This window comes from Capra hircus, chromosome 25 (genome assembly GCF_001704415.2).
Source record: "Capra hircus breed San Clemente chromosome 25, ASM170441v1, whole genome shotgun sequence".
NCBI lineage: Eukaryota > Metazoa > Chordata > Mammalia > Artiodactyla > Bovidae > Capra > Capra hircus.
The window spans coordinates 16,713,477-16,723,943 of record NC_030832.1 but is presented as its reverse complement, the minus strand read 5'-3'; the positions used below and the strand labels follow the sequence as shown (position 1 = coordinate 16,723,943).

At 49.4% G+C, this 10,467-nt stretch overlaps 1 protein-coding gene across 1 annotated transcript; it reads left to right on the top strand.

Moving 5' to 3' along the window:
• On the top strand, positions 320-6,721 carry ITPRIPL2 (inositol 1,4,5-trisphosphate receptor interacting protein like 2). The gene has a single exon (XM_013974950.2). It carries the CDS (start codon positions 531-533, stop codon positions 2,127-2,129), a length of 1,599 nt encoding a protein of 532 aa, XP_013830404.2. The 5' UTR covers positions 320-530; the 3' UTR covers positions 2,130-6,721.

Sequence of the window (10,467 nt, the reverse complement as noted above, 5' to 3'; positions counted from 1 at the left end):
GGGGGCCGACCCCGCCCGCCGGCTCGGCGCGCGGCTTCCAGACTCCGGCATTTCCTCCCCGCTAGCTGGCGCGGTCTCGCCTCCCCTCGGAAGAGGAAACTCCTGGGGCCGAGTAACGGGAACAAGCGCGGAGGGGAGCGGCGAGGGACCTCCGGGTGGGTGCCCCGCAGCTCCGGGAGGGCAGCCCCGGGTAGGCGGCGAGCGCGGCGGGACCAGAAGCTGGCCGCGGGCGGCGTGCCGGAGCGCGGGGCGGGGAGGGCCGCCGGGCCGGACGCCGCGCGCAGTCGGCACAGGGCGCGGCCGGGAGCCGGGGCGGGCGGGGCCGGCCGCTGCTGGAAGGAGCGCTTGAGCTGGGAGAGGAGGCCGAGCTGGAGGGCGGCTTTCCCCGGCCCGGCGACGGGGGAGCCGCCGCGGAAGCGAAGGAGACCGGGACAGTGGGGCTGCCCGGGCGCTGCGCGCATGCTGGGCCGGGGGCGCCGCCGGGGCTCGCGCCCTGGGCTGTTCCGCCGTCGCTGCCCCCGGCGCCCGGCATGTCGGTGCACTACACTCTCAATTTGCGCGTCTTCTGGCCCCTGGTGACCGGCCTGTGCACCGCCCTCGTGTGCCTCTACCATGTCCTGCGGGGAAACGCGGGCGCCCGAACCGAGGCCTCCGACGGCGCGGATGGCGGCTTCCCGCTGCTCAAGGTGGCGGTCCTCCTCCTCCTTGGCTACATCCTCCTGCGCTGTCGCCACGCTGTCCGGCAGCGCTTTCTGCCCGGGCCTCCCCGCATGGGGGGCCACTCTGCCTTCTCGGCTAAACACTTCCCCGAGCCCAGCCTAGACATCTTGCTGGAGAGTTACTACGAGCACGAGGTGCGCCTGTCTCCGCACGTGCTGGGCCACAGCAAGGCACACGTGAGCCGCATCGTAGGCGAGTTGGTGCGGGCTGGCCGTGCCCGAGGGTCCCCAGGCCCCATCCCCGGGGGAGCGCTGGCCTTGGCCTTCCGCGGAGACTTCATCCAGGTAGGGAGCGCCTACGAGCAGCATAAAATCCGCCGGCCCGACGGCTTCGACGTGCTCGTGCCGCTGCGCCTCCCTCCCCTGGTGGCCCTGGAGCCGCGGAGCCTGGGCGCAGAGCCCGAGCTGGCTCCAGCCTTCCACGGCTGCTTCGTGTGTGCACTCAAGGCGCCGCCAGGGGCTTCCGGCGGCCACTGGCTCCGGGACTGCAAACCCTTCTCCGACGGCTTCTGCGTGGATGTCCGCGGGCGGCGCCTCCTTTCGGCCACACTGGTACTGCGCTGGTTCCAGGCGCACCTGCAGCGCTCCCTGGCCACCGTGCGCTACAGCCTGGAGGGGCGTTGTCGGGTCAGCCTGACCCCGGGCGGTCTGGAGCAGCCGCCCACCCTACACGTCTTGCCCTGCCGCACCGATTACGGCTGCTGCCGCCTTTCCATGGCCGTGCGACTCATCCCTGCCGTCCATTTGGGCGACAGCGTCTTCCTGGTGGCGCCACTACCGCCGCCCTCACCTGCCGGGCCCCTGTCGGAGCTCCCGGGAGGCCTGCGTGCCGATGCCCTGTGGGGGGTGAACACAGCGCGCCAGGAGCAGAAGCTGCTGAGCTGGCTGCAGGAAAGGGCCCCTCCAGGAGCCTGCTACCTCAAGTGCCTGCAGTTGCTTAAAGCTCTGCGAGACCTTGGCGCCCGCGGGCTGGACCCGACGGCCGCCGCGCAGTGGGGACGCATCCTCTCCTCGTACGTGCTCAAGTCGGCGCTGCTGGCGGTGCTGCAGCGCGAGGGGGCTCCGGCACCAGGCTGGGACGAGGCGCACCTGGGCGACCGCCTGGAGGAGCTAGTGCAGTTCCTCAGGGACTGCCTGCTGCGACGCCGGACGCTCTTCCACTGCGTCCTGGGCCCTGGAGGGGCGGCCACCGAGGTGGGCCCGCTACCCAAGGTACTGCGTGAAGCTGCCCCAGTTGACCTCCTGGCGGCTTTCGACCGGCAGGTTCGGGAACTCACAGCGGCGCGGTTGCTGTCCACGTGGCGAAGGCTGCCCCAGCTTCTCCGCGCCTATGGCGGTCCCCGCTACCTTGTCAGGTGCCCGCCACCCCGGAGTCAGCGCACCCAAGGGTTCCCTGAAGATGAACCATAAACCCTGTTAGAACCCCCACCTGGCCCAGTGCTCCTGCAGCCCCACTCCACAGGTGGGGCGGGGATGGCAGTGAAGCCTGTTTAAGGCAAGGAAGATGACCTGCAGAAGGGGTTGGAATATTCAGAACGTGGCATCTGGCAGCTTAAACATCACCCCGGCTCCACTATCCAGATAATCATGGCATCGTCACAGCCACCAGAGTGTCCTGGACGAGCTATGGAAAGAGGGCAACTGAGAGTTGGTCCAAATGTTGGTTTGTGTGGAATGATTTTGTAGAAGGATTTAGCTTTTAGGGAGGTTCAGTAAAGCAAGAACTAGCTGCAGAAAAATTCCCTCTGCCAGTTGTTTAGATCTCTCTTGCCCCCCAGTTTAAAGAAGCTAATGTGTTTTTTTTTGACATAACTACTTGGTAGGTCCTGGTTTCCTGGCTGTCTTTTTAAAAATCTGAACCTTTCTCTACAACTGGAACTGTAATTCTATTACAGGGGCTCATGTTCTGAGGTACAGAGTTTCCATTGTTCAGATAAATATCAAGGTATTTTTAAAGGGTCCCATCAAGGGTGTTTGACAGGATTGTGAAGAATTAAGTCACAGGTGTTGAGCGGCAGTCAAGAGCTGGTTAATGAAACTTTCAGAGCAAACAGCACTATATTGATCAGTCCTTTCATTTTGGGGTAATTGCTAGTGCCACGTGTGGCATCGAAAAGGGAGGCCAGTTATATTTGCTATGAAGGGAGGTGCAGTCTTGAAGAGCAGGCTTGCTCAACACCGCTGCAGGCAGGCGCCGGGATGAGCACTCGTCAGCCCCTGCTGTGAGCCATGCTCAGGGCAGAGTGACAATGCTTCAGACAGCACTGGTGAGGGCAGAAAACATGTTGAGTCTCGAAAAAGATGAAGCTCACTCTGCCTAGCAAGGTGGCTCGCCAGGGCTTGCTGCTGGCTAGGGAAAGAAACCTTTTTTGTTTGTTCGTTTTTGTTTTCAAGTCTTTTTAGCAAACTCCTTTTCTTTCTGAGCTTAATGAGATGGTGAAGAGGCAGTGCCTGCTCTCAACCAATCTCAGTGATCCTTTGTGGTTGGGATGTTTTGCTCTGATTGCCCAAGCAGCCTTTTAGCGGCCTGAAGGCCACCTTCGAGAAGCAGTTGATTCAGCACAGGTCTTGCAGTGCATTTCACTTAGAGTTCGGCATCTCTGGGCTCTGTGCTTGAAGATCAGTTATTTCCCAGTCAGTCGACAGGAGGAAGACAGCAGGGGAGGGCAAGCTAGGGGGAGATGGAGGGAGACAGCCCTTGTCAGCTGTATGCTCTTTCTTTTCTTTGGGCATAAACATCACCAGGCTGAGTGTATTTTGCAGCTCATCCATTCTGAAATCCCTCTGTCCTCCCAATTTTCTACTAGCTCTCAATTGCATCAGTCAACATAAAACTCACTTGAAGTTTAGAATGGGCCATCATCTGCTGAGTAGAAAATATAACCAGTCCCAGTGATACACTTTAGGTTTTTTAACTTTTTTTTTTTTTTAACAGAGACTTTTAAAGGTAAAACTTGGAAAACAGAAGTAGTCACATGAATTGGGCCACTGTTTAATTGCTGAGCTATTTGGAGGGAACTTTTAAAACTTTTTAGGGGCCCTCCTTGGCCACTGTGGGAAAATAGTTGTGAATAGATGACTTATAGGGAATCCTTCTCATCAGAACTGCAGAGATTTCTTAGTCCTTTGCAACCTTGGACTGCAAGAGAAACAGTTGCAATGTGCTGTCTCTTTGGGGTTGCGCTGGGGACATTTCCCCTCGATACCACAAAGTCATTCCTAGTTTTTGAGGTCAGTGTTAGGTCGTAAGGTACTGCATTTAGCAAAGGAATCAGTCTACCAACTTCCTGCAAAGATATAAACTGCACAGTTTTTTTTTTTTAATTACTTTTTAAATAAATTTCAAGAGTAAGTAGATCTTTATATAAATATATATTTATAATGTTTCCATACTCAGCTACAATTTCCTCTGTAGTTGGAATAGGGGAAAGCGAGGCTATTGGGAGGGGGGATTGTAAAGCTTTAAAAGCTGAATTTTCCAAATATTTCTAGTTAAGTTGATAGGTTCCTTTTTTGAATAGCATTTTGATGTTTGAATCTAGTAACATACTTACTGTTCTTGTAGTTTCTTTTTTTTTTTTTTTTTCAGGTTAATTACCCAAAGCCTCATCCATCCTCAAGAGTTTTAAATTTTATTTTTTTTAATTAATGGGGCATTGTGTTTGTGAATTTTTAAACTATTAATGTTTTATTTAAATGCCATGCTTGAGCAATTGTTCTCTGTACATGGTAACCAAAAACTTGGAGATTTCGATCAATTTTGATCAATGTTTAGTAATCCAAAACATGTACTGTGTACAAATGAAATAATATGGCATATTAGCCAGGTTCGTGATGGTTGCCCATGGCACTTAAATTAAGCTCAATTCTGTATTTTATTAGGGCTCCATCATGTCCTTGATCTGAAATATATACATTTTTGGTGTATGCTTGGTACTGGAGATTCATATATGCAAATATTCTCATTCCAGAAGGCTCAAAATTGTTCATGCTCTAAGAAAAAAGATTAACTGTCCAGCCAGTGTCTGAAGAAAATGTTTTGGGGAGATGATTCAGCCTTTTTGCCGTAAGACACACTTCGGTAACTCCCACTGACCAGTCTTGGGAGCCATGTCGAAATGCTTGTGGGCTGAGACGGAGATTTTTTTTTTTTTTTTTCAAAATGAAACTGAAGCTGAAAGAAGGGAAAATATGAGCGAACGAAGAGAAATCTGAAGATTTCAGGAAGGAGGACTTAAGATGGATGTGAAAGGAAGAGCTGGGCAGAAGATTTCACTCCATGGGGTGAAATCACATGAGGGTGTGAGAGAGGTTTGGGTTAGGAAACTCGTTGTTTAGATATGTGCTATTTCAAAGCAGGGGTCGCAAACTCAGCAGCCTGCAGAAGCAAGACAGGGAGGTAAATAGGGGAGGGGTGGGTGGTGGGGGGTACTCTGCCCATCTTCAGGGTGCACATTGCTCAGTTCTATGCAGGAAAGAGGGTAGAGTAGGGCTGGAAAAAAAAAAGGATTGTTTCTGAAAAAGGAAGCTTTCTGATTTTTAAACAACATAAAAAAAAAAAAAATCCAAAACACATGTGGGCCAAAAATACATTTGGATGAGCCTGGGGGCTATCAGTTTGCGACCCTTGCCTTACACAGTTAACCCCTCAAGTATGAATAAGGTTATATTTATTGTTATGGGTATGATGTAATATGTGGTTGGGGGTGATATTTCAAGTCTACTTTCTCTCTCAGAACTAAGCTTTATTGTAGAAACAAATCCCCCAAATTAATACGGCCACAGGTAACACTTAACTTTCAATTCCCAGGAGGATTCTCCATCCTAGAACCGAAGAGACTCGACGTCAGGCCCCTGGGGGCCAGCTCTTAGCATTTCCTTTGTGGTGAGTTGGGCCTGAATTCCTTGGCTCTGTCAGAGGCTGCAGATGAGTAATCAGGAAGGATTGTAGAATAACTTGTTTCTTCTTTATTTGTGTGTTATTCTTATTTTTAATTTAGGTTTTGTTTTTTAGTAGTTTCCTAGCCTTTGGGATGATAGTTGGTGGCCGTGAACACCAGAGAAAAATGCCGGGGCCTCCCTGCCAAGCTTCTCAGGCTTGTTACCAGCCCCACTGTTAAGAGCACTGTTCTGATCAGATGTTTCTCTTTCTGACTCAATGGCTCCCACCAAAACTGACATCCTAGCTGGAAGAATTAAACTAATAGCCTTCCAAAGTGTTTCCTTTAGCCTCAAGAAGTAAGTCACTTTTTCTATAAAATGTGGTTTTTGATCTTGATGATGATTTAATTTATCATATACACAGGGAGGAAGATTATTATTATCCCTCCCCAGTGGTGAAAAAAATAAACCTCATGGACATTTCCATTATCCCTTGGGAGGAAAAAAAGTTCAGCGTTATCATTGTGGCATTTGTTAATTTTTTTTTAATTGCTTGTCTGTTTCTTAGACACTACTGTTTATTTTTTTTATACTTTCATAGCACATGATTTTGTGGGAATAGAGCAAGTATAAGTTGGGAGAGGATGAAGATACATGTGATCATCTGTACAGAGAATGGACTAAAACGTGCAGCTAAAATACATGTAATCTCATTTTTTAAGTATCAGATATTCAGGAATATTGTGAGCACCGTTTACTTTTATTTTTAAAGTGCCTTGATTCAGTCACTTGACTTTAAAACATTCCTATTATTTTACTGTTATTTTTAGTGTGGATTTTGACCCTAAACTGTGTATTATGATGCTGTCTATCGGCTGCGGTCACAGCAAATGTTTTGTTCCAATAACAGAGACCAAAGAGGTGATCAAATATGGTTCCGCTGCTACAGTTGTGTGATTAAAAGGTGCTTTAGTCACACCAAATTCCCATGGTCCAAACTGTCGAGGCCAGCCATTTGTTTTCTGTTTCAGGTTGAAGTAAATTTGCACTTTTAATCATATGGGTCACTGGGGACCTTGTTCTTTCATACTTTGCTTTATTAATAAAGGAACTTATAGAAACCTCTGGATTGAACATCAGATTTAGAGAGAGTTCTCATATTCCGGGAGGGCAGCGTGTGGCTACAATAGCTTGTGATTCCTTACACAGGCCACCTGCTTTCAGCGAGTGGGTGTATGGGATGCTTTTCCACACAGCAAAGATGGGATCATTGTACAGAATTGACATCGTGCATGGGTGGGGAAGGATGCCAGTTCATGGCTCTGTGGGCAGCCTGGGGTCTTGCCTTCAAGTCATTTTTTTAGCAAGAAGCTTCTGGCCCTGCCCTTCCTCTCTGCCTCCCACGTCCACCCGCCTCTACCCTCAGTTCGGCTCTCACACACCAAACACAACTCAAGTCTTGGCCTGTGGCTAATTTGTAGCTTAGGAATTTTGCCCAGAAATTTCTTAGCCCCCCTGCCCCAGGCCCTCTCCAAATGGTAAACATTAGCTAATAAGAAAAACCACAAGGCTTTGTGAGAGATGGAATCTCAGAGGCTGCTAGGACTCTTCAAAGTCTTTAGAACCAGGTGGAAGTTGGCTAGTTAAACAGTGGTTGTGTAGAACACTTGCCTAAGGGAAAGGGGTGTGTTTTGATTAGTTTTCAGCAGTTCGTTCTTGGGTGGCTCCTGTCCCCAGGGGGTGAGGACACACAGAGGTAACAGATAGGGTCTCTCTCCTGAATTCACAAGATGCTGCAAGAGGCAGTCAGTTAAAGAAGTCATTTCCATGCAGTGTGGTGGGTGCTAGGTGGGAGGAGGGCCTGGATGCACAGAAGTAGTTTCAGGGAGGGCTGCTTGAAGGAAGCGATTTGCAGTTGAGATCCAAAGATAGACAGGAATTCGCTGATTAAAGGGAGTTGGGCTGGAGAGCAAAGCTTCAGACACAGAGGTGACGGGAGCAGTCAGTTTGGCTGGAAAGTGAGGGTGGGTGGGAGCAAGGGGGCTCCGGTGGCAAAGGATGAGGTGGGAGAGGCAGGAAGGCACCAAGCCACAGGGGTTCCGGAAGCCTGAGCTTCTCAAACTGCATTGTGCAAACCACCTGGGCATCTTGTTTGAATGTAAGTTCTTAATTCCACAGGTCTGGGTGCAACCTGAAAGCCCACTTTCCTCACAGATGATGGCTATGCTGCTGATGCAGGCATAGCACTTTGATTGCAAGGTTGGAAACCACACTGAAAGTCTGGACTGACCCCCAAGATACTGGCAATCCACCTTAGGAAGGAATGGCAGGGTCACATTTGAGTTTGACTCACTCTGAATTGCAAGGTGGAGAATGAAGAGGGTGGCAATTCATCTATTTTTATAAAGTTTTACGGGAACACGGCCATACACATTCGTGTACATACCATCTCTGGCTGCTTCCATTCTCCATCAGCAGGGTGAATAATTGCAACACAGTACTGAAAAGAATCTCTTTGGCCTCTTACAAAAAACCCTGGCTGGAAGACATCTGATGCTGCTGTGGTCCAAGCCAGGCAGAGGGATGGGGACAGAGACACCAATTACTTTGAAGACAGACCAGTGTCATGTTTGGGCCAGTGCTTTACCTTCAAGAGGCCTGTCTTCAAGTCTTGGGTCTTGTTCTTCTCCTCTGTGTGTCTGCAAGTTACCCAATCCTGTCTGAACCTCAATTCCCTCATCTGTAAAATGGGATTAATAATAGAACCTCCCTCATAGGAGTGAGTGAGATTAACTTGACTGTGTCTATAAAGGACTTGCCACATATTCAGCACCCAGTGTGTGTCAGTGTGGAACTAATCATTGAATGGAATTGCCCTTTAGTCTGTCTCCAACCTCTTCGTCTGCTCCCTTTGGGCTCATTCTTCCTCCTCAGCAGGGTCCACCTGACCATATTTCTGTTCCCAGATTTTGTTCCTCCTGCTCCTTGATGCCCATAGTGTTCCCCTCTAGGGAAAGCTCTTACTCGGGTACCATGGTAGCCTGCTTATAAAAGTTGCCCCTATTCTCCAAAGCTCCCTATTCCTCTGCCCCTGGCAAAGTGACTTTGCATTCTCTGCCATCCAGAAGAAAGCCTTTTCACCCACCCCTTGAAACTGAAACAGCTTTGTGAGTTTAGTCAGTAGAATGTGGTAGAAAGGGCATTTTGCTAATTCCCAGCCTAGGCCTGTCTGGTTCCAATTGTTCTCTTGGAACGTGTGAACGACTGGCCTGCTGGGGAATGAGGGACCATGTACCCTGTCGCCAGAGGTGACTGCCACCTTCAAGATGTGACGGAGGCCATTCCCGATGAGCTTTCCCTTCCCGCCCACAACCAAGCAGACAACAGAATGACTGAAGCACTTGAGCAGCCGAGCCCAGCCAAGACCAGCCCAGATCAGCAAGACTGCCCAGCTGGCCTGTAGCCACCAAGCAAAACTGAACACATTATTTTAAGCTGCTGAGTTAGTGGTAGCTTGTAGCTCAGCAATACCCGAATGATTTGGAAGCTCAAAAAAAAAAAAAAAAAGGGAAAGAGGGGCTGCCAGTGCAGTGAACAGGCAGCCTTGACTTCTATGCATTTGACCTTCAGGCAGCCAGACTTTGATAGAAACCACCTTCCCACAGTGAATCCAGGCTTCCCTCATCTGCTGAAGCGCAGTGAGAGTGGGCTGAGTCGTGGCAGTGTTACCATCTTTTGGGGGGCATGTTCACACAGTTGTTTGTGTTCCTGCATTTGCCCTTATCTTGTAAAAGCAAATGGAAGCTGGAAAATGAAAATGCTGATTCAGGTGACAACATGCTGTAGGTCTCAAAAGTAATGCAACTGACACTCATTCAGTGTCCCCTCATGATTAAGCTTCAGCTTCAGTCAGATGCTGGCTGATGTTGAACTTTTGGGTGGTATGTTCAATTGTAAAGGGAAAAACAACAGTGATAAAAAGCATGCTGGGCAACTATCACTTAGGAAGACATTTGGCCACAACCTACAAAAACTTAACCTATAGTGACTTAAATTATTTTTTCTCATCATCTAGAAGCCTGGAGGTAGGCAGCCAAGAGTTCAGGGAATCAGGGACCCAGGCATCTCTTTGCTCTGCCATTCTGGATATTTTCACTTTTATCCTCATTCCTGTTCTGTCAAGCTGCCACAATGGCTACTTCAGCCATGGAGGAGAGAGCCTGGATTAAGGAAGGCAGTAGACTTCCCTGACATCTCATTGGCCAGAATGGTGTCACATGACCACTCCTAGCTGCAAGGGAAGCTGGAAACAGAGTCTGGCATTTAGCAGCCCTGAGCAAAATATGAAAGAAGGATCCGTATTAGTGAATAAATAAGAGTCTGACACAGAAATGCTAGAAACAAATAGCAGAAGATTGTGTCAATGAAATGAGAAGTAGTTGGGGAATTTATAATTCCATAATTATATAATCTAGGACAGGGAGGCCTGGCGTGCTTCGATTCATGGGGTCGCAAAGAGTCAGACACGACTGAGCGACTGAACTGAACTGAACTGAACTGATGCCCATCCAGAGGCCTAGCATATAATAAATGTTATAAATATTAGAACTGAGTGAGTGCATGAGAGTTGCTCAGTCATGTCTGACTCTTTGCAACCCTAGGTACTGTAGCCTGCCAGGCTCCTTTGTCCATGGAATTCTCCAGGCAAGAATACTGGAGCGGGTCACCATTTCCTTCTCCAATTAGGATAGAAGTCCCAGCTCTACCATCCCCTGACTATAATCTTTTAGGCAAGTCCATCAACTTGTCTGAACATCAATTTCCTCATTTGCAAAATGAGGTTGATAATCCCTCTTATTGGCTTATT

Excerpts from the sequence above, each read along its gene's own strand:
- ITPRIPL2 (XM_013974950.2), top strand. The coding sequence starts at position 531 with ATGTCGGTGCACTACACTCTCAATTTGCGCGTCTTCTGGCCCCTGGTG.